General features: G+C 54.8%; 1 protein-coding gene and 1 long non-coding RNA gene across 4 annotated transcripts; one reads left to right on the forward strand and one right to left on the reverse strand.

Moving 5' to 3' along the window:
- Positions 1 to 925: 925 nt before the first annotated feature.
- LOC122202359 lies at positions 926 to 8,656 on the reverse strand. Its single transcript, XR_006194613.1, has 3 exons — positions 8,119 to 8,656; positions 3,746 to 3,867; positions 926 to 1,811 (listed from the first exon to the last, which is right to left on the reverse strand). It is a non-coding gene; the product is annotated as an uncharacterized LOC122202359 (long non-coding RNA).
- Positions 7,883 to 14,626, forward strand: PPIF (peptidylprolyl isomerase F). Of its 3 annotated transcripts, none has more exons than XM_042908684.1 (6): positions 7,883 to 8,166; positions 9,397 to 9,427; positions 9,961 to 10,049; positions 11,789 to 11,885; positions 12,410 to 12,485; positions 13,688 to 14,626. In XM_042908684.1, exons 1-6 carry the CDS (start codon positions 7,981 to 7,983, stop codon positions 13,821 to 13,823), a joined length of 615 nt encoding a protein of 204 aa, XP_042764618.1. In that variant the 5' UTR covers positions 7,883 to 7,980; the 3' UTR covers positions 13,824 to 14,626. The 3 variants fall into 3 exon arrangements, with proteins under 3 accessions (XP_042764618.1, XP_042764619.1, XP_042764620.1); XM_042908685.1 differs by having other exon boundaries at positions 13,769 to 14,626; XM_042908686.1 differs by lacking the exon at positions 7,883 to 8,166 and adding an exon at positions 8,771 to 8,821.
- Positions 14,627 to 19,550: the final 4,924 nt, after the last annotated feature.

Consider the following 19,550-nt stretch of genomic DNA (forward strand, 5'->3'; position numbering starts at 1 on the left):
TAGGCTGTTTGCTTCCTTGCAACCACAGGGCAGAGAGCCCAGAGTTCAGACGAGGTCTGCCCAAGCTGCAATTTGGTCTTGGCAAAGGCTCGAGTCCCACTCCTAGGGAGCCTGACAGTGGGGCCCTCTCCTTGGGACGATGATGCCAATCAGCACATGGTAAACAAAGGTGGGGACAGGGCAGGCACCAGGCCCAACCTGGGCTGTGCTTGTGAACCTCTCGTGTCCTGCCAGCCAGCTCCTTTGCCCGTTGACTCTAAGCAGGGACTGTGAGAATAAGCCCAGGGCATGTTTCTCACCTCGTGCCTGTAGGGTTGGAAGGCAATGCTAGATTCTCTGGGACAAGAAGGCCAGCTAGTGTGTGGGGGTGGGTGGCGGGGGTGGGGGGGAGGAAGGAGGACAGTGCAAACTTCAGAGTCAGCCGGAACTAGGTTCAAATCCAGCTCAGCCATCTGTATGTGTGGCCTTGGGCAAATCACAGGCTCCCTCTTGGCCTCAGAGCCGTCATCTATCACGGGGGATGGCAGCCTGTCCTTTGCAGAGTTATCACAAGGACAAGATGAGAGTGTGAATCTAAGTCACCAAGCACAGGGTCAGGCTAGCTGGAAAAAAGTCACCTAGAGAGGATGATACCTGGCATAATCCATCTGAGAGCCGCTGCTCAGAGCCAACCAACTCTTGAAGGAAGACACACAGCCTAGCACAACTGAGAATAATTTCAGTCTCCACACCAGTGTGACTTTTGTTGTTTTTTATTTTATTTATTTATTTATTTATTTATTTATTTATTTATCATGTTTTTTTGAGAGAGAGACAGAGTGTGAGCAGGGGAGGGGGCAGAGAGAGAGGGAGACACAGAATCCGAAGCAAGCTCCAGGCTCTGAGATGTCAGCACAGAGCCCGACGTGGGGCTCGAACCCTTGAACTGAGAGATCATGACCTGAGGCGAAGTCGGACGCTTAACCAACTGAGCCACCCAGGTGCCCCTCCACACTAGTGTGACTTTGGACAGATCGCTTACCCTCTCTGGGTCCCCATTCCATCATCTGTAAGATGGGGATCATTTTCCCTGGGCAGGGTCCTCCTGAAGATCGGGGCGACGTCTCAGTGCCGAGTTGCTTCGTGCAGGGCATGGCACGGAGTCATAAAGTGAGCTACCGTCCCTCCCCAGAGGCCACTGCGGTGCTATGGCCAAACCCCCGCTCAGGCCCTCTCCCTGACGGCTTCCTCCCTGCTCCCGCTCTCTTGCAGCATGCATGTATGCACCTTCAGAGGAACTGATATAAAAATAGCCAGCCCACGGCCCGTCTTCACCAAGACAGGGCAGCTCTGTGTCTTGGGGCCAGTTCTGTCCAACTGTGCCCGAGAGGTCTTTGCCAAGAGCAGCTGAAGACACAGGCCTGCTGAGATTGCAGATCAATGACCGGCTGTGTGTGGAGCTATGGGATCAGAGCTGGCCTTTAAAGGGCCCTGGCTGGGGGCAGGATGCATGTGTATTAGTTATCTGTTGCTGCATAGCAAATGGCCCCAATACTGGGGGGGCTTAAACCAGCACAAATTTATTATCTCACAGTTTCTGGAGTCAGGTGTCCAGGTGTGGTTTAGTTGGGTGCCTCTGACTCAGTGTCCCGGGGGTTGCAATCGGGCCATCGCCTGGGGGCAGCAGCCACCTCAAGGCTCCACTTGACCTGCGGGATCCACTTCGAGGCTCACTCACATGGCTGTTGGCAGGCTGCCCAAGGTCCGCGTCCAAATCCCTCACGTAGTTGCCAGACAGCCTTGGTTCCTTGCTGGGGGCCTCCATTAGCTGCCTGAGGGTCATACCACGGCAGCCAGTGAGGAGAGGGAGAGAGAGAGAGAGAGAGAGGGAGGGAGGGAGAGAGAGAAAGCCCAAGGCAGAAATCACAGTCTCTTTGTAACCTAGTCTTGGAAGTGGCATCCCATCACTGATGTCATCTTCTGTTCACTAGGAGGGAGTCATTAGGTCCAGCTCACATCCTAAGTGAGGGGAACACTGGGGACCATCTTAGTGACTGCCTCCACGGGGGTGGGCATGGAGAAAGGCAGAAAAAGGGGGAAAAAAATCGTAACTTTTTTATATAGTGAAAAGAGCCCAAGCCCAGTGACCCCGGCTCAAATGCTGGTCGTTTTGCATAGCCTTGGGCTGCCCGCCATCTTGCTACTTAGAGTCCCAGCCTCCCCTTCTAACAAGTGAGGTCACAGCTCAGCTGGCCTGGGCGAGGTGGTATGCATTCATTCATTCATTCGTTCATTCATTCGTTCCCTGGGGCCCCAGTATGGTCAAAGCCCTTCACCACGTCATTCTCCTTAATATGGACGACCCTGTGGCATAGGCATTATTAACCCCTCTTTACAGATAAGGAAACGGAGGTTCAAAGAAGCCAACAACAAACTCCCTGAGCTCACACGGCTACGTGTGATCTGGTCCAAATGTTTCCTCCTCGGTCAGGCCACCCCGGCCCCTCTCATAAAGTAGCCCTGACCGCACCCCCTCCTGCCCCCACAGCCCCTGCAGAGCACAGCACCCGGCTTCACTCGTGTACAGGACATACCACTACCTAAGAGCATCTTTGTTCTCCTTTTCTTTTTTTTTTTCCTGCTGTTTTCCCTCTTCCCCATGAAAACAGAAGTCTGCTTTTTTGCCTAATAACCGCCGGACTTCGAATCCCTCGAGAAGTTGTCAGGCACCCAGCAAGGGTGCAGAGAACAGCTGGGAAGGGAATGAATGAAAGGGGAAGCCAGGTTTCCAGGAGAGTTCTGCTGTCTCCAAACCCACACGTTCAGGACCGGGGGGCTGGGGTGACAGTGACACGTTCCCCCAGGGCCTGCCTCCACCATCCTTCCACACTTTTCCCTCTGGGGGCAGCTTCTCAGGAAGACTTCCTCAGCCCCCCGGGGCTGCCCACAATACAGTGGCTAGCACATACGTTCAGCAGGTATGCTTCCTCCATTCTACTCTGTTCCATTCCGTTCCATGACCGGGGGGCTTTTGCAAGAGCCGAGCAGCTGGGGAGGTGGAGCGTGGGGTGGGGGGTGAGCCGGCCCTGCCTGCTGGCTGCCTCTCCCAGAGGCCCACGGCACCCACACCAGCGACTTTTAAAGCCCAGATGGACTCTGAAAGGGGAGTTTCCCCAGACCTTCCTCCTAGGCCTCTTTCTGGTCGCTGTGCCCACCACCCTCCACCTGGGCCTTGAGGCCTCCCCTGCCCATCTTTCCCTTCTTCCCATCATGCTCTGGTTCACAGCGTGCTCGAGAACAGACCCACCCATGGTTCCTGGAAGCCAGCAGAGAGAGGCTGATGCATTCATACTGCTCCGTGAAGTCTGGGAACGTCACAGGGGAATGCCTGAGTGCAGCCCTCCCAGTGGCCTGTTAGCAGGTCTGGCTCACTTTCTGAGCTGTTAGCCAAGAATCTCTCCTCTAGGCTCCCTGTCAGCTAGCTGCCCATAACAGATACTCTCCTGGGCCCCAGCCCCCTCAAATGGAACCAAGAGAAATGAAGCCCAAGGCCTCTTTCTACCCAAGGTACATTGTCCCAGTGACTGATACTGGCAATGATCATTCGTGAACATCCACCCCTTGCCCACAGCAGGGCCACCTCCCTCCCAGCCCCTCTTGGAAAGGTCTTCAGGAGCACTGTGACTTCATCCCTCACAACAGCCACAACATTCACCCCTGCCACCCACACGGGCTGCCCGGGAGAGGCTTACTCGGGAGCACTTACCATCACGTGGCACTGTAACAGTCTGCCCTGACTTCTTCTGGATCCCCACGGCAAAGCTCAGGCCTGACACAGAACAGGTGCTCTGAAAACATGTCTGCTGAGTGAATCTTGCAGAAAGGGTCCTGGCAAAAATGAAGAGAGGGTTCATCCACCTTCCCAGTACTTCCAGGCTGTGTGACTGTGGGTAAGTCCCTGAGCCTCTTTACAGAGCTAGAGTTTGCTCACAGCTAGCAAACTACTGGCCCAGAGGTCCCATCTAGGTTGTGGAAATGTTGTTTATGGCTCATTCAGAGCTCAACTTTGTTTTAAAAGTAGTTCCCAACATTTAAAACTTGGGAGATTTGGGGCACCTGGGTGGCTCAGTCGGTTGAGCGTCCGGCTTCGGCTCAGGTCATGATCTCACCGCTCGTGGGTTCGAGCCCCACGTTGAGCTCTGTGCTGACAGCTCAGAGCCTGGAGCCTGCTTCAGATTCTGTGTCTCCCTCTCTCTCTGCCCCTCCCCTGCTTGTGCTCTGTCTCTCTCTCTCTCTCTCAAAAGTAAATAAACATTTAAAAAAATATATTAAAACTTGGGAGATTTTATGGGGCACCTGGGTGGCTCAATCAGTTAAGTGTCCAACTTCGGCTCAGGTCATGATCTCACGGTTCGTGAGTTTCAGCCCCACGTTGGCTCTGTGCTGACACCTTAAAGCCTGGAACTGCTTTGGATTCCGTGTCTCTGTCTCTCTCTCTGCCCCATCCCCTGCTCACACTCTCTCTCTCTCTCTCTCTCAAAAATAAACATTAAAAAGTTTTTTTAATTGGGAGATTTCCACAAAACCTAACGTTTTCAGCTTTTATTGAAAAATGAGAAGATCCGTCTATACTGGGTTCATGGTCTCACATACACAATTGGCTGGCCTGGGCAGCAGCTGCCCCTTTAAGTGGGGTGTTTGGACACAGCGCCACCTCCCCTCTCTCCCTAGAGCCTGCCCAGTATGTTTTTACTCTTTACTTGTGTATGTCACTGCCTGCCCCCCACCCCCATAGGCATCTGAATTCGCCACCCCTGAATGTCAGCATGACAGGACTGTTCTTTGGCTCTATGATGCCTAAAGGGATCCTTCAGGATCCCTAGGTGACAAAAACCATTAACATCCTGGATGAGAAGCCACTTTGGCTGAGTGGAGAGAAACTGCTGTTTCTGAGGATGACACAGAGTCTATAAATAGCCTCAGAGCCAGGTGAGTGCTGACACTTGCCCAATGTCACCTGGGCTGGGAGTCCTCGAGGGCTGGGCATGTTTCAGTTCATGGCTCAGCTCAGGCACTGTCCCTCCTCCTGATGTCACTGAGGGCGGTACAAGGAGGGACGACTTCACAGCTGAGCCCGTGGAGAAGGTGGAACTTTTCCCTGGCGTGGGTAGGAGGTAGTGATGACATCTGATTTTCCAAAGAGAGTAGAGGAACATGAGTGGACAGGGCTGGTTCTCAGTCTGGGGTCCTATAGATGGGGACACGGGACCATCAATGGTTCCCCAGTGCTATCCAACACTGTTAGAGCTCAGCCTGGCCTTCAGGACCCTCTGTGATTGCCTGCCAACCCCCACCCCAGCCTTTCAGTTTATGGTCCATATTGTAGCCTTTCCTTGAAGGTACCCAGCCTGGCTCTGGCTCATTCCCCTTCTAGAATCTCCTTTCCACATCTTTGTGTGTCTGCCCCTCAGAGGTGGTTGTCTCCGGACCGATCCCCCAGGGAGAAACCATTTGCCCTGTCCCTTGAGCTCCACAGACTTCTGGCGAACTCCTCAGCCCCCCTCTTGCTGTGTTGTCTGTCCCAAGCTTGTCTCTCTTGCCCTCCCCACCCCATTACCAGCTCCTGAATGGCAGCGAGAAGGATCTGACCCATGCAACAAACCCTGGCCCTGGGATCAGACAGATTCATCATCGTTCCAACACTGCACTCCCGGGAAATTCACTCTCCCATCTCTTGCAACCCATCTCTGAAATGGAACCGCCTCCCAGGCTGCAGTGGGGTGCAGACAAACTAGGGGCTGGGGAAGGGCTCTGAGGACAAAGTGTCTGAGTGAACGAAGGCAGCTCTCCCCTGCGTGAGGGCTGCTCGTGCTTCGCTGGGGGATAAACGGAGACCCTCCAAGAGTAGGCTCGAGGGACAACAGGGTACCACTAACCCACCTGGCATGGCTAAGGGCTGTGTGAGCTGAGCACCTGTCACTGCCATGCGGGCTGATTCCTCCCTCCTCGTTGCGATCTACAGTATGCACCGATACAGGGGGGCCCTGAGAAATTGCTGAGGGCCCGGACGGGGCAGGCGGCAACCCGGCTCCCTGCTCAGGCCTGTTCTGCTTCAGGGCACGAGCACCATGAGAAAGGAGGAGCCATTCCCCAGGACAGAGGGAGGCTCCATCCTGAGCTGGAACCCGGGGAGCATCTGGGCTCCCAGACCCAGCTGGGGTATCATTGAATGACCCGGCTCCTCCTGGGCCAGGAGTAGAGAAGGGGACTATGAACTTCCAGAAAAGGGCCAAACCACAATTTTAATGAGCCTAGGACACTCTGCTCTAACCTCGTGAATTTACTTGGGCCAGTATTTTGCTGCCTGACCCCTTCTCAGGAGCCGATTCGGGTCTCAGTTCAAGTCCACCTGACTCCAACGTTCAGCCCCTACCCTCTTCTGGGGCTCCTTGGACCTCTGAGCCCCTGCAGCCGAGACCCACTGCTGTCTGAGCCCTAAACCCGAAGCAAAGACTAGAGTCCAACTATCACTGATGCTCATGGCACAGTGCTTAACAGTTGACACATTCCTCTTCCTCTTGTTCATTTTACTCTTGAAACAGACCTGGAAACAAGCAGGGTAAGGATTACCATCATATCCTTATTCTCCAGAGGGGAAACTGAGGCTCGGAGAGGTCCGAGAAGACTGGCACAGGCTGGCAGTGGAGGATCCAGGGTGCTCCTAGCCCCGGGAAGTGCCTTCCCCCATCTGGGTCCTTGTTTTCCATTTGGAGAGTGAAGATGTTAGCCGAGATGCTCCCCCAGGGCCCCTATTATTTACTTACCATGGTCCTCCCATACCTACCAGGCTTTTTTTTTTTTTAATTTTTTTTTTTTAACCTTTATTTATTTTTGAGACAGAGAGAGACAGAGCATGAACGGGGGAGGGGCAGAGAGAGAGGGAGACACAGAATCTGAAACAGGCTCCAGGCTCTGAGCCATCAGCACAGAGCCCGACGCGGGGCTTGAACTCACGAACCGCGAGATCATGACCTGAGCCGAAGTCGGACGCTTAACGGACTGAGCCACCCAGGCGCCCCCCTACCAGGCTTTTAAGAAGCCCCCCTCGACATGTGGGGTAAATCCTTCCAGGCGGTAGTTCTCACTTCCCCTCCTCTTCTGTCTTGCCTTTTCACTCACTCATCCTTGCATTACCTATGGAATGGCCCCCATACTATGTTACCTGCAGGCGTGCTCTTAGCATGACTGGGGGAGCGGGGAAGCCAGCAGCCAGCTGCTCTAGTTATTGGAGACCAGATCTGTCAGTCTATGGGGTCGAAGGGACAGTAGTCAGACCCAGTCCTGGTGGAGGGCTGGGACCTGGCCAGAGCCTTCGAGTTCCAGTCGTGTGGGAAGAGGATCCGGTGTATAGAAGCATCTGGAGACAGGGCCAGGCTAGGACCAGGAGGCCTGTGGTCACCACCGGAGGTGTCTCTGCCTGCGTCCTCCTGCCATCTTTCACTCTAATACACCTCTCATCTCCACCTTCTTTATCTCTCACCCACCGTCTCTCTTGGTCTCTGTCTGCAGGGTCTGTGGGTGGAGGGGCGCCTATACAAAGGGCGAATGTAGCCTTTTGTTATATTCAAATAAAAACACGCGATGCTCATCTTTTGGAGCTAACCACGTTTCAGCATATTTTCCCTCTCTCTTTTTTCATACTGTTGGAACTTACAGAATGGAACCGACCCCCTTTTGCTGGGTCGTGTCTGTCCCTCAGGTCTCTGGCACCGTGGGGGACGCGTTAAGAGCAGCTCACTGGCTGCGCTGACCGCTGGGGCCGGCAGGGGTCGCCCGCGGACAGGCCCGGAGGGACGGGTGGGGGCGGGGCCGCGAGGCGGGCCCGGCAGATAAAGGCGGCGGCGGGCGGCCCCGGCTGACTCGGCCCCCTGGGCGCGCGTGACTGTCGCAGTTACAGTCTCCGCGGGTACCGCCGCTCTCCCACCCCGACCTGCGGCCGCGATGCTGGCTCTACGCTGCGGCCCCCGCCTGCTCGGCCTGCTCCGGGTCCCGCGCTCCGCGCCGCTGCGCCTCCCCGCGGCCCGCGCCTGCAGCGGTGCCGGCGACTCGTCCCCTTCCTCCCGGAACCCGCTCGTGTACCTGGACGTGGGCGCCGACGGGGAGCCGCTCGGCCGCGTGGTGCTGGAGGTGAGAGCACCAGGCCGGGCCGCGCCGGACTGGGCGTCCGGGATGGTCCCGGAGAGCGCTGGACTTCGGCCCCGCTCCGTGCCTGACTCGCTGGGTGACCTTGCCCCCTACACCCGGGCTCTGGGCCTCAGTTTCCCCATCCCTAGAAAGGCGCATCAGATCGGTCTCTTCCGGTCTTCCCTCGGAGGCGGAAGGGGGGGGGGGGGCACGTGTGGAGGTGAAAGCTCAAGGTCAGGTGGTAGACTGGGAGAGTCGGGCCCTGCTGGCTCGTCCTGGGGTAGGGGAGAGGTCCTGAGACTTCGCGGGGTCAGCTCCCAGATCCGGAGCTCAGAGGTGGGTGTCGGGGGTGCTCCGGGGACCGGGCTGCGGGCGGGCCGGGTGCTCACGTGGCTGCCCTTGCTTAACGCCTAGCTGCCCCGCCCCCTCGGTGGGGCGCGCCCCCTGCGGAGCGCCGGGGAGGGATCCGAGGTGGTTTCCGGGCGGCCAGCCTCCTCTCGTGCGGGGCGGGCCTTAGGCCACCAGGCTGACCCAGGATGGCCTTCCTGCAAGTCGGGGTCAGTGTGCCCAGGGCCCTTCACCCCAGTTCTAACCCCGCCATCTTCCCGAGGTCGGCACTCCTGTCCTGCCCCTGACTCACAAAGAAACAAATAGCGGGGTAGGTAGCAGCGGAAGCTCAGGTGTAGCTCAAGCCCGACCCCGTTTTGAACCCAGAGGCCCTCGTTAAGCCTCAGTTTCCTCTTCTGGAAAATGGAGAGCACCCTCCTTAGTCCCATTTATTTTAATGGGGTGGCGCCAGGGTGGCTCTTGAGGCTGGGAGGCAAGAGGTGGGCTTGGATGGGGCTCTAGCCTACCGTTACCCACCGTCCCGCCCCCCTGCCTCTCTAAGGGGCTGGGCTGGCCCCTCTCTGGGCCTGAGGCTTTGATGTTTGGGGCCCAACTGCAGTAGCTCTGCCAGTTCTGCCCCTGGAAGTAGGCCAGGATGGCATCGTCAGCTCTTATAGATTAGGAAACGGAGGCTGCTTCCTCCCAGTTGGGGTTCAGGAAGCAGCTGGCAGAAATGATAGCTGCCTCGGCTGCCTCTTGTGGAGGGCTGGGAGCAAAAGGAATGGAGTGGCCCATGGTGCGCTCTCTGACTCCTTAGCCACTGTGGGGGATGGTTGGAGAGGAGGTTCCTTCCGTCACCTGCCTCTGGACTGACCACCTTCTCTTGTCCCTCTTCTCTCCCCACAGCTGAAGGCAGATGTCGTCCCGAAGACAGCAGGTAAGATGGGGCTGGGGGTCTTCTGAGTCTGGTCTAGGAGGAGGAGGGAGGGGCCCAGGTGGGTGGGATGGTGAGAGAAGTTGGGACACAGAGACCTCTGACCAGATGGGAGTTCCACAGGAGGCTCGGCTGCTGTGTATCCTGGGCCAGCTTTCTGTCCCTCTCTGAGCCTCAGTGTTAGCCCTGCCCACCTGTCCACTATAGCCTCAGAATCAGTAGAAGGCACAGGTCAACTTCCTCTGGGACAACTTCCTCCCTCCTGGTGGCCAGGGGGACAGGGTAGTGGCTCTGTGGCCCGGGGACTCCCTGCCAGGAGCGTGTGCTCTTGTCACAGGGCTCAGACACTGAGCTTCGAGAAGGAGATGATTTGCCCTGGGTTATACAGCCAGAACAGACTCAGGTGGCCTGGGGTCTTTCCACACCCTGCTCACCTCCTGGGGCAGGAGAGGGGATTTGAAGAGGCACAGGCTAGAATGAGCTGTGACCCTGCAGTTGAGGCCCGGCTCTTGACCTGCTGTTCCTTCAACCCTCAGAGAACTTCAGAGCCCTGTGTACCGGGGAGAAGGGCTTCGGCTACAAAGGCTCCACCTTTCACAGAGTGATTCCGTCCTTCATGTGCCAGGTATGGTGGCCCTGCCTCAGTTCCTCTTTTGTGAGTGGGGGGTGGTGATGGGTCGCCTCGTAGGGTGGTCTTGAGGGTTAACGAGGGAGCACCTGCCTGGTGTGTGGAGATACCCAATGGAGAGCGACGAATGACTCTGTCAGCCTGTCTTCTCACCCTGACACAGCAGAGCCTGTCTGGGCTGCCACAGCCCTTCCCTGCCCTGGCAGTGGAGCCACAGGGCAAGAGGCAGGATGGCCTGGCTGGCAGAGCCTGTTGGGGGTGGAGGTGGGGAACCAGCATTGAGGTCCGGATATGCATGGGGGACGGGGGCAGGTAGATCTTCAGGCCTTGGAGGACCAGCGTATTCAGACAGTCTCTGACTGTGTCCCCTTGAGCACTTGGCATAGGAGAGGAGGAGGGAGAAGACAGCAGAGACAAGAACACACAGGTCTGGACTCGGAGCTTCTCTTTCTGGAGAAGGGCATCTTTCTCGGTCAGATGAGTGTTCATTAGTCACCTGTGCCGCCTGTTTTTCAAATACCAGTATTGGCTGTATCAGAGGTTTGGGGACAGATGTGGACAGCAGGAACCTCCCCAGGGGTCCTCTGTTCGGTCAGACCCTGCCAAGACAGGGGTTGATGTGTTGAGGCCAGCAGACCATAGAGGCAGGGGCATGAATGTCATGACCTCTTTGAAGCCCTTCCAGCCCAGAATTCTCTCCCCCGTTCCCTCCACTCCGACCTGGGGCTGTCATCATCTTGTGGTGAGTGGCGGTGGGTTGGGACTGGGCCTGCTGACGTGTTCAATGTGGCGACTGCAGGGATGGGCAGGGAGGCTGTGGCTGGGGGACAGGTCTGGCCAAGCCTGTGGCTTTCTGCTGCAGAGGCTTTCCCAGCTCTGCCTGCGGCGGGCTGTGGATGAAGCGGGAGCTGACGTGGAGGTCCTAAGCCAGGCTGGGCTCTTCCTCTGAATAGCAGCGGGCAGAGGCAGGGGCAGGGACTTCCAAGGCCGGAAGACTCTCTGAGGCATGAGTTGGGGGCACCAGGAAGCTCAAGCCGGGGTTTTGAATCATCCCTCTCTGGGGACACCCTGCTGGCGTTTGTGGATGCTTAGGTCAGGCCGCTCAGGTTATCCCTCTCACCTGAGGATCAGATCTCGAGAAGATAGAGATATTGGCAGGGAGCCGGGGCTGAGGCTGGCAGCTCTTCTGGGAAGCCTCAGGCAAGCTGTGAGGAAGGATGCCAGTCCTAGGGGGACCCCGTCCTGGGTCTCCAGGACTTAGGGGAACCGCTGGGCCTGGTGAGGGGGCGATGCTGGACAGGGAGCGGGGCCTAGCATGTGCCAGCTGCTGCCACTCCCTACAGATCGGACTTGGGAACGGGGACCCCTGGCCACCTCCCTGTCTACCCTCCAAGAGTTGTGGGTAGAAAATTCTGTGTTATTATGAATCCTCTCAGAGTGGCCATTAGATCCTTTGAGAATCATTTAAAAACTTGCCCAGGTAAAAAAAAAAAAGTGAATCATTTGGAAGGCAAGGTAGTTATGGCAGAACATACCTAAGCTTTATTTTTGCTTGCTTTCCTTGTCGTTTTATTACTCCTTCTATCCTTGGATTTTTTTTTTTCTGACCCCTGCGCCTGAGGGGCTTCTGGCTGGGTGGGCCCGAGGTGCGCCGGGGGCTCTCCCCCCAGCCCCGCAGCGGCATCCCCCTGCCGGCTCTGGGTGGCCACCGCTCAGAAGGTGCCCTGTGCTTGCAGGCGGGCGACTTCACCAACCACAATGGCACCGGGGGAAAGTCCATCTACGGAAGCCGCTTTCCTGATGAGAACTTCACCCTGAAGCACGTGGGACCAGGTGAGTGGCGGCGGCCGTTCCCCAGTCGGAAAGCCCTGCGCTTTGACCAGCCGCCACCATGCCTCCCACACCTGGGAGGTTTGCGGTCCGACCATTGCTCGCTCCATATCCGGCGACACGCCTCCCTGCCTTCAGCACTCGGGGTTGGGGTGCTGGGTTTTCCTGGAGCTTTTTCATTCTGAGCTCTCAGTTTGAAAAACAAGCCTTTCTTTGAGAACCTGGGGGAGAAAGGCTTTAAGCAAAACCCAGCCCGTGTCACGTTGGAGACCCGAGAGGCAGCCTGCAAAAGTCCTGTTCTGGCTCCGCCGTGGGGAGCTTCCACCAGGCCCTCTCCTCCCTGTGGCAGCATAGGTGGACAGGCCCTGGGGAGCTGGTCGTCCTCTGGGCCCACTTCTGCTCTTCCAGCTCCAGGATCTTCAGACTTAAACATCTTTGCCAGGGTGTGAACTGTCCGCTCTTTAGAATGACTTCCCCGGTGAGCCGCCTCCTGGGGCAGCACGGCTCACTCCTGCTTATTTGTGCAGGTGTCCTGTCCATGGCAAATGCAGGCCCCAACACCAACGGCTCCCAGTTCTTCATCTGCACCATAAAGACAGACTGGTGAGTTCCCTGCTCCTGGCTCCTGGGGGGTGGCCTTGCAGCGAGAGGAAGCGTTGTGTGCTTCTGAGGGGAAGGTAGTGTGAGGCCGGACTGTGCCCTGGGACAGTAGGCCTCTCCTGGGCTGTGTGTCTGTATGGGAGAAGGATAAAGTTCATGGAAGGACTAAGGGAGAATTTGGGGTGTTCTTGGAAGTGTGTCTTTATCAGGTTTCCATTGTTGCTGTCAGCTGGGATTTTCTCCATGCGTCGTGCACACACGCACAAAAGGACTTTTACCAAACACGCTTGGGAAAATGCAGCAGAAGTTCTCAGGCCTCAAGATGGCCTGTGGTAGAAGCCTATTTGCTTAGTTTGGCCTGTTGTTTCCCGGTTTCACGTCAGGCTTGGAACGGACCTTGGAGCCCTCTTGCCCACATGCCCATGGATTTTAGGGATGTCTTCCCTGCTGGATTACCCACCACCTAATAAGTTCCTCTGCCCAAAGCCCGCCTGTGTCCCAGCCCTGAGGCATATAGGGTCAAGGGAACAATAGCTGGCCTGGAGCTAAGACTTAATAAAGCCCATTTCCTAGGACTTTAGGGAGACCTGAGTGGTGGGTGGATACCAGCCATCTCTAACCCCCAAGCCGGAAGGGACACAGATGTCCTTCCGGGCTGAGCAGGTCTCTGCTGGCCTTGCCTACTCTTTGCTCCTTCCATGAAACCCCTTCATTACTGCCCTTGGGGGGTAGCCAGCGGTGGCCTTGCTGGCACTGACCGAGCTCTCTTTTGAATCCTTGGAACTCTCAAATCAAGAGCCTCTCGGGACTTATTTTCACCACGCTCGTTATCCCAGCTCTTAGCTTGCCACTCGTGACCGTACACGGACCTCTCATTTCGTGGGAGTGGTTCGATAACCCCGTTACCTCCCTGTGCCGGACAAGAATAGCTCACCTTTCATAGGTGAAGTTACCAGGATTCAGGTTAAGTGGCCCAGGGCAACCCGGCGTGCGAGGCAGAGCATATGCCCTGGAAGGGAGGCCTCCTCCGGTGTGTTTTGGGGAGCTCGGCAAGGCTTGATACCGGAGCTTCGAGGGGTGGGTCCAGATTCTCAGTGCAGGCTCCCTACACAGTTGCTGCCTTTGGTACAGAGTTGCCTGCCCAAGTGACCGCGATGTTGGGTGACACCGCACTACCTCTCGTTCTTACCTGACTCAACTCACAGGTTGGATGGCAAGCATGTCGTGTTTGGCCATGTCAAAGAGGGCATGGATGTCGTGAAGAAAATAGAATCTTTCGGTTCCAGGAGTGGGAAGACGTCCAAGAAGATCGTCATCACAGACTGCGGCCAGTTGAGCTGAGGTGCCATGACCAGGGCGCGAGGCTGGCGGCAGCTGCACGCGCCTGGGCTCCCCTGGGGGCCGCCTCGGGCTCCAGCAGACTTGTCTGTCCTTGTTGCACGTCGCGGTGAGGAATGTCCGATCTCCACGGGGCCCACCGCACCGCTGCCCCAGGGTCCACCCTCCCTCGCCACCCCGTTTCTGGCCATCCATCACAGACGTGATGCCATCCGGCCTTACCCGTGATTCCGCAGCCCACGTTCACCTGTGCCTTGGACATCGGGGGTGGCGAGGGGTTAGCTTCGGCTACAGGGTTCTGCCTTTTCCTTGACCGAGGGAGGAAAGGCAGCCGCTGCAAAAGGGCCGCTGTATCTGTTGAACATCCTCTTCTGATTGGAATAATTTAATTAACAAGATTGACTGGAGATGAAGCTGTGACAGCCCTCTAAGCCGTGGTATGACCTCACTTGGTGGCAGAAGCCACAGAACCCCGGAGCTTGGCCTTTGGAACGTAATCGGGGCTTTTGCGAAGGGTCCTCGGCCAAGGCCTTTTATCCCAGCCACTGTGAATCCTGTTGGTTCGCCGCCGCGGTTTCTGAGGAGAGTCCATGAGGGGAGAAGCAGACAAACCCGGGACAAACCCACTGCGAGCTGTGCCTAGTCGATGAAGTCGGGGAGAGTGGAAATGGCGTGTGCGTGCCTGGTGCTCGGGAAGACCGTCGACGTGTATTTTCTGGAGGGCTTCGATTTTTCTGTGTTTAACAAATCTGATGATGTATATGATACACCTTTGGGGCTTTTATTTGTGTTCACTTTAAATGTGAAAATAAATCCTATTTTCTATAAAAGATCGTCTGGTGTCTGGTGGCTTTAGGAAGCAGCGTTTATCATCGCCCCAGCAGCCACGGAGGGTCCCAGCATCATCCTTATAGATGGCATGGGCTCTTAGCACCCACGGGGTATCTGCGAGCACTGGTGTCACCCCGAACCCCAGCCCCACCTCTTGGCGACCCAGAGTCTGTTTTCCTCTGCTGTATAACGTGGTAACAGTGATGCTGGGCTCACAGAATGGGGAGAGTCGGATGCGATCTGTGTAAAGTGTGTAATGTGGCACCAGGCACATCGCTGTAACAAACACTGTCACCAGCACGATGACATCGTCCATGTGTCAAAGTCTTAGGGAGGAATCTGTGAAAATGTAAAGCTAGGTGTGGACTTCGTCATCCTAGATTTGCCATTTAGATGTGGAATTCTAGGTGTTTCTGAAGTCACGGGGATGGCAGATTGGGGGTGAGAGAGAAGGATTAAGAACTCAAAGAGCCAGAGATGGAACAGTCTGGATAACAGAATGGTCACATTCCGTTCGCAGCGTGAATGGAGTTATTTCGTCTTGGGGTTCCTACAGTCTGGTGATTGTGCTCCCTGTCATTCTGAGGTCACAGTGGCTGGAGTTGGGTCGTTTGGAGTCATGGAGGGTTTTCCTGATGTCAGTTTCCATAGTTCGGCTGCGTGTTTTAGGAGCTTAGCTAGCCTAGCAGTGTTTAAACAATTTTCAAGAGCTGTAGGGGCCCTCAGCTGTACGGGGAGACCAGGGATGTGGGCCCCTGAACCCCATTTTCAGGCAGATGACTTTTTTTCTCATTGGAGCTCTGCAAGGGGTTTCATTTGAAGGATGGGCTCTTGAGCCAAACAGTATTCGTGATAACGGTGATGATGATAATAATTGGTCCACAAGCCAGTCCAACATTTTATAAGTGGGTGAACTGAGGCCGTGAGTGGGGTCACGATTCTCTAGGTGACCCTGTGAATCCGCTGACAGAGCCGGGGCTAGAAACTCAGACTCGCCAATCCAGAGGGTTCTCTGTTGGGGGGCCTCTCAGAATGCACAAGGCCCATTGGTCCTCAGGTGCCCGCATTCAGAGTTCTTGTGACTTCTGAGGTCAAAGCCACAACTTTTTTTGTCCCTGTGGAGCCTCCTCCTGACCTCAGGGGACTCCGGGGAGGCAAGGGTGTGTCGACAAGTTTGAAAGGCAGGCCCCTTGAGTTGTGACCTGCTGGCCCCATGGTGATTTCTGAGGGGTCTCAGGTCACAGAGCCTGTGGGGCTCGTGTTTACTTCACAGAGACTTTCCTTTTCTGTGAGGGGGGAGTGAGTGAATGAGGTGTGTGTGTGCACGCGCGTGCACATGCGTGCACGCACGTACACGTCCATCCAGAGGAGTCTGGTGTGGGGCAGGGGAGTGGAACGTGAGAATTTCCTAAAACCAGTTTCCTGAAGGTGGGGCCGCTCGCTCAGCTCTCTTGCGAGCACCTTGCCCAAGGGCCCGTGCCTGGTCTTACTGTATAAAGCGGGAGCCTGAGCAACATACAAACAAGATGGTGACTCGCTGACACGTGTCACCCAACGCGTGAACGAAGTGGTGAGTCACACGCATGCTCTCAGACGTCATCGTGTGATACCACGGAAGCACAACGTGTTTAATCATCCGCAGTGGCATTTTTCTGAGGCAACACATGACAGCTTTTCAAAAGGACTTCACTGAGGTAGAATTCACGGAGAACCAAATTCACACATTTTCAGCATTAAAGCTCGATCACTTTGGGCAAACGCGCGCACCGAACTAAGTCATAGAACGTTCCCATCTCTCCAGAGAGTCGCCCCCCCACCCCCACCCCGTGCGCCTTCCCAGGCAACCCCTGAATCCTGTCACTGTAGATTAATCCTGCCTGTTGCAGGACTTGGTACCTATGGAGTCACGCAAGGCTTACTTTCTGTGCCTGGCTACTTGCGTGGAGCACGCGGGAGAACATGGGAGAATGTAACACACTTCTGGACTCCGGTATGTTGCCCCGTGAAAAGGAATGTCTGTAAATGTTTCCCGGGTCAGGTGAGGCCTAAAGCAATGCTACTGGGAGTGCTGGGGCGCTGGCCAAACACGCAGAGCCCTGGGCCACACCTGAGACCTACTGGATACAAATCTCTGCGGGTGGGACCTAGGAATCGGAATGTTAAAGTAATTCTAAAGTCTGAGAATCTGAGCAGAGGCCAGGGTGGGCAAGATTCAAAAGCAAACCACTAGACCATGAGAGTCATCGGTTACTTCTGGAAACATTTTTTGCTGGAAGCTCTGGGAGTCTGGAGTGAGCCCTCTACTTTAACTCTCAGGTGATGAGGTGGGGGTAGCCTGTTCGGCCCAAGCTTTGTGGGCTGCTATTCCTCCATAATGCTGGCAGAAGGGGCTTCCCAACTTGGCAAGGTGCCTCCTACCCAGCTTGGCAAGGTGCCTCCTACCCAGCTTGGCAAGGTGCCTCCTAGGGGAGGACCCCTGTGTGGTGGCCCTCAGCTCTTCCTTTGTCATTAGGAGGAGGGTCTGGCGTGGGTGGGTCCAGACTGGAGAACATTTCTCAGTGAGTGGCTTCTGGGAGCCAGAACTCAGCTGGGCGTCCAGGGCCACTAGAACAGGACATGTAGAGAAAGTCTTGTCGCCACTGTGCCTCCCAGATCAGTCTCAGCCTTAAGAGGTTGTCCAGAATTATGATGGTATTATTATTGTTGTTAGTACAACATTGTAATGGCTAATTTTGTTTCAACTTGTCTGGGCCATGGGATGCCCAGACAGTTGGTCAAGCATTATTCTGGGTGTGTCTGTGAGGGTGTTTCTGGAGGGGATTAACACTCCCATTGGTAGACGGAGTAAAGCAGATTGCCCTCCCTGGTGTGGGTGGGCCTCGTCCAATCAGTTGAAGACCAAGACAGAACCAAAGGCTAAGTGAGAGGAACTCGTCCTGCCTAACTGTGCTGGAACGTGAGCCTTCTGCCTCCCAACTGAAATATCTACTCTTCTTGGGGCTCGAGTCTGCTGGCCTGTGGACCAGAGCTTACACATCAGTGCTCTGGGCTTTCAGATCTTCAGACTTGGACTAGAATTACACCCACAGTTCTTCTGGGTCCCCAGCTTGCCAACTGCAGATCTTGGAACTCCTCAGCCCCCATAATTGTGTGAGCCAATTCCTTATAATAAATCTCATTTTACATATACATACACGTGCACACACACACACACACACACACACACACACACACATGCTGTTGGTTCAGTTTCTCCAAAGAATCCTGACTCTTCTACTTATAAAACCAAAATACACTTGTGAAAATTCAAATGTTACATAAATATAGAATATAAAGAAGTTATTTTAAGTTTTATTTATTTAATCTCTACACTCAACGTGGGGCTTGAACTCACGACCCCGAGATCAAGAGTTGCATGCTCTACCAGCTGAGCCAGCCAGGCACCCCTATAATATAGAGAATTTACATCACCCGTAACCTTATCATATTAATAGTATGGGCTTCTGCATTTGCTTAGGATATAGAACACTGCAAAAACATTCCTGTCCCAACAATAATAAAAAGATGAGTACACTATAAAGACATGACTTTTCTTGAGTTCATCAGAAAGGCAACTAGGTAATCTAAGGAGAGAGGACAGCCAAACCATCCTGCCTGTGGCAGAGCACTGCAAAAAGATTTGGCCACAAAACCAGTGAGTAAGATGAAATCAGGTAAAAATTTTACTGAGCTGCTAAGACAAAGAAGGACTAGTTTGTCTGGAATGGCTAGGGGCCCTCCACCCAGAGCAAGTTCGAGTTCCCTTCCAGGATCTTTTCCCTAGACCTTCACTGCTCAGGAGAAGGGCCCCTGAGACCCGCCCTGCTGAGGCGGACCTGCAGTGATCTTCAGCTCCTGGCATGGATCCTTGCTCACTTCTTCAGATATTCTCCTATGAAGCAAAATTCTGAATCCACCAGTGGAAGGGCCATACTCCCTTCATCTCCAGGGAGAAGTAAAAGCTCACCATGGCCAGGGGAAAGGTAGAAGAAAAAAAACCCCATAACCCTCTGGGAGTGGCAAGAAACCATCCAGGGCCCAAGAACCCATACTGGTTAGCAAGCAGAAATCAGCTACCACTGGGAAGGAACAAACACACACCCAAGACATGCCTAAGACTGAAGCCAGACCGGGATAACAGCATTCCTGGCCCCACTCCAAGCATAGTCTACTGCTAGGGGAGAAGGAAAGGCATGGAGAGAGATAACCTTCTGTGTTGCACAAAGCTGGAAGTGGAGTTCGAGCACGGAGGAAAACCCTTCTGCACCTTCTGCACCCCTGCTTCGCCGCAAGCAGAGTTGGCCCCCAGTACAGGAACCTACACCTGTGGGGCCCCAAAGGTAAGAACAGCAACAACAAAACCTAGGCCCAGCTCAACTCCGGACGACATCCACTAATGTCCCACAATAGACTTGAACCAAGAAGCCGCATGGCCACTTCCCAGAGTGCACACTATACTGCTGTATCCTCTATCGCACGAATAATGTGCATCATTCAAGGCAAAGACACTGTTAATAAACAAAGCAGTCGATAGAACCAGGCTCAGATATAACCGTCCCAGATGGGAACATTAAAACAACTGCGATTAATATGTTAAAAGTATCTAGTGGGAAAGATGGACAACATGAACAGATGGGAACCAATTTTAGCAGAGAGAAATTGTAAGAAAGAGTTTAGTGGTGATACTACAAGAAAAAAATATATACCAAAAATGATACCCAAAACGGAGAAGTCCTTTGGTGAGCTCCATGGTAAACTCAGCACAGTGGAAGAATATATCTGATTTGCTGAAGGATTATACATATGACGCTCAAAGTACAATCAACAAAAGAAGAAACAGATAAATTGGACTTCACCAAA

The sequence above is a fragment of the Panthera leo genome, chromosome D2 (genome assembly GCF_018350215.1).
Source record: "Panthera leo isolate Ple1 chromosome D2, P.leo_Ple1_pat1.1, whole genome shotgun sequence".
Taxonomy (NCBI): Eukaryota; Metazoa; Chordata; class Mammalia; order Carnivora; family Felidae; genus Panthera; species Panthera leo.

Excerpts from the sequence above, each read along its gene's own strand:
- PPIF (XM_042908684.1), top strand. The coding sequence starts at position 7,981 with ATGCTGGCTCTACGCTGCGGCCCCCGCCTGCTCGGCCTGCTCCGGGTC. Across the intron at positions 11,886-12,409 it reads CCTGAAGCACGTGGGACCAG|GTGTCCTGTCCATGGCAAAT; the intron begins GTGAGTGGCGGC and ends TTATTTGTGCAG. Across the intron at positions 12,486-13,687 it reads TGCACCATAAAGACAGACTG|GTTGGATGGCAAGCATGTCG; the intron begins GTGAGTTCCCTG and ends CTCAACTCACAG.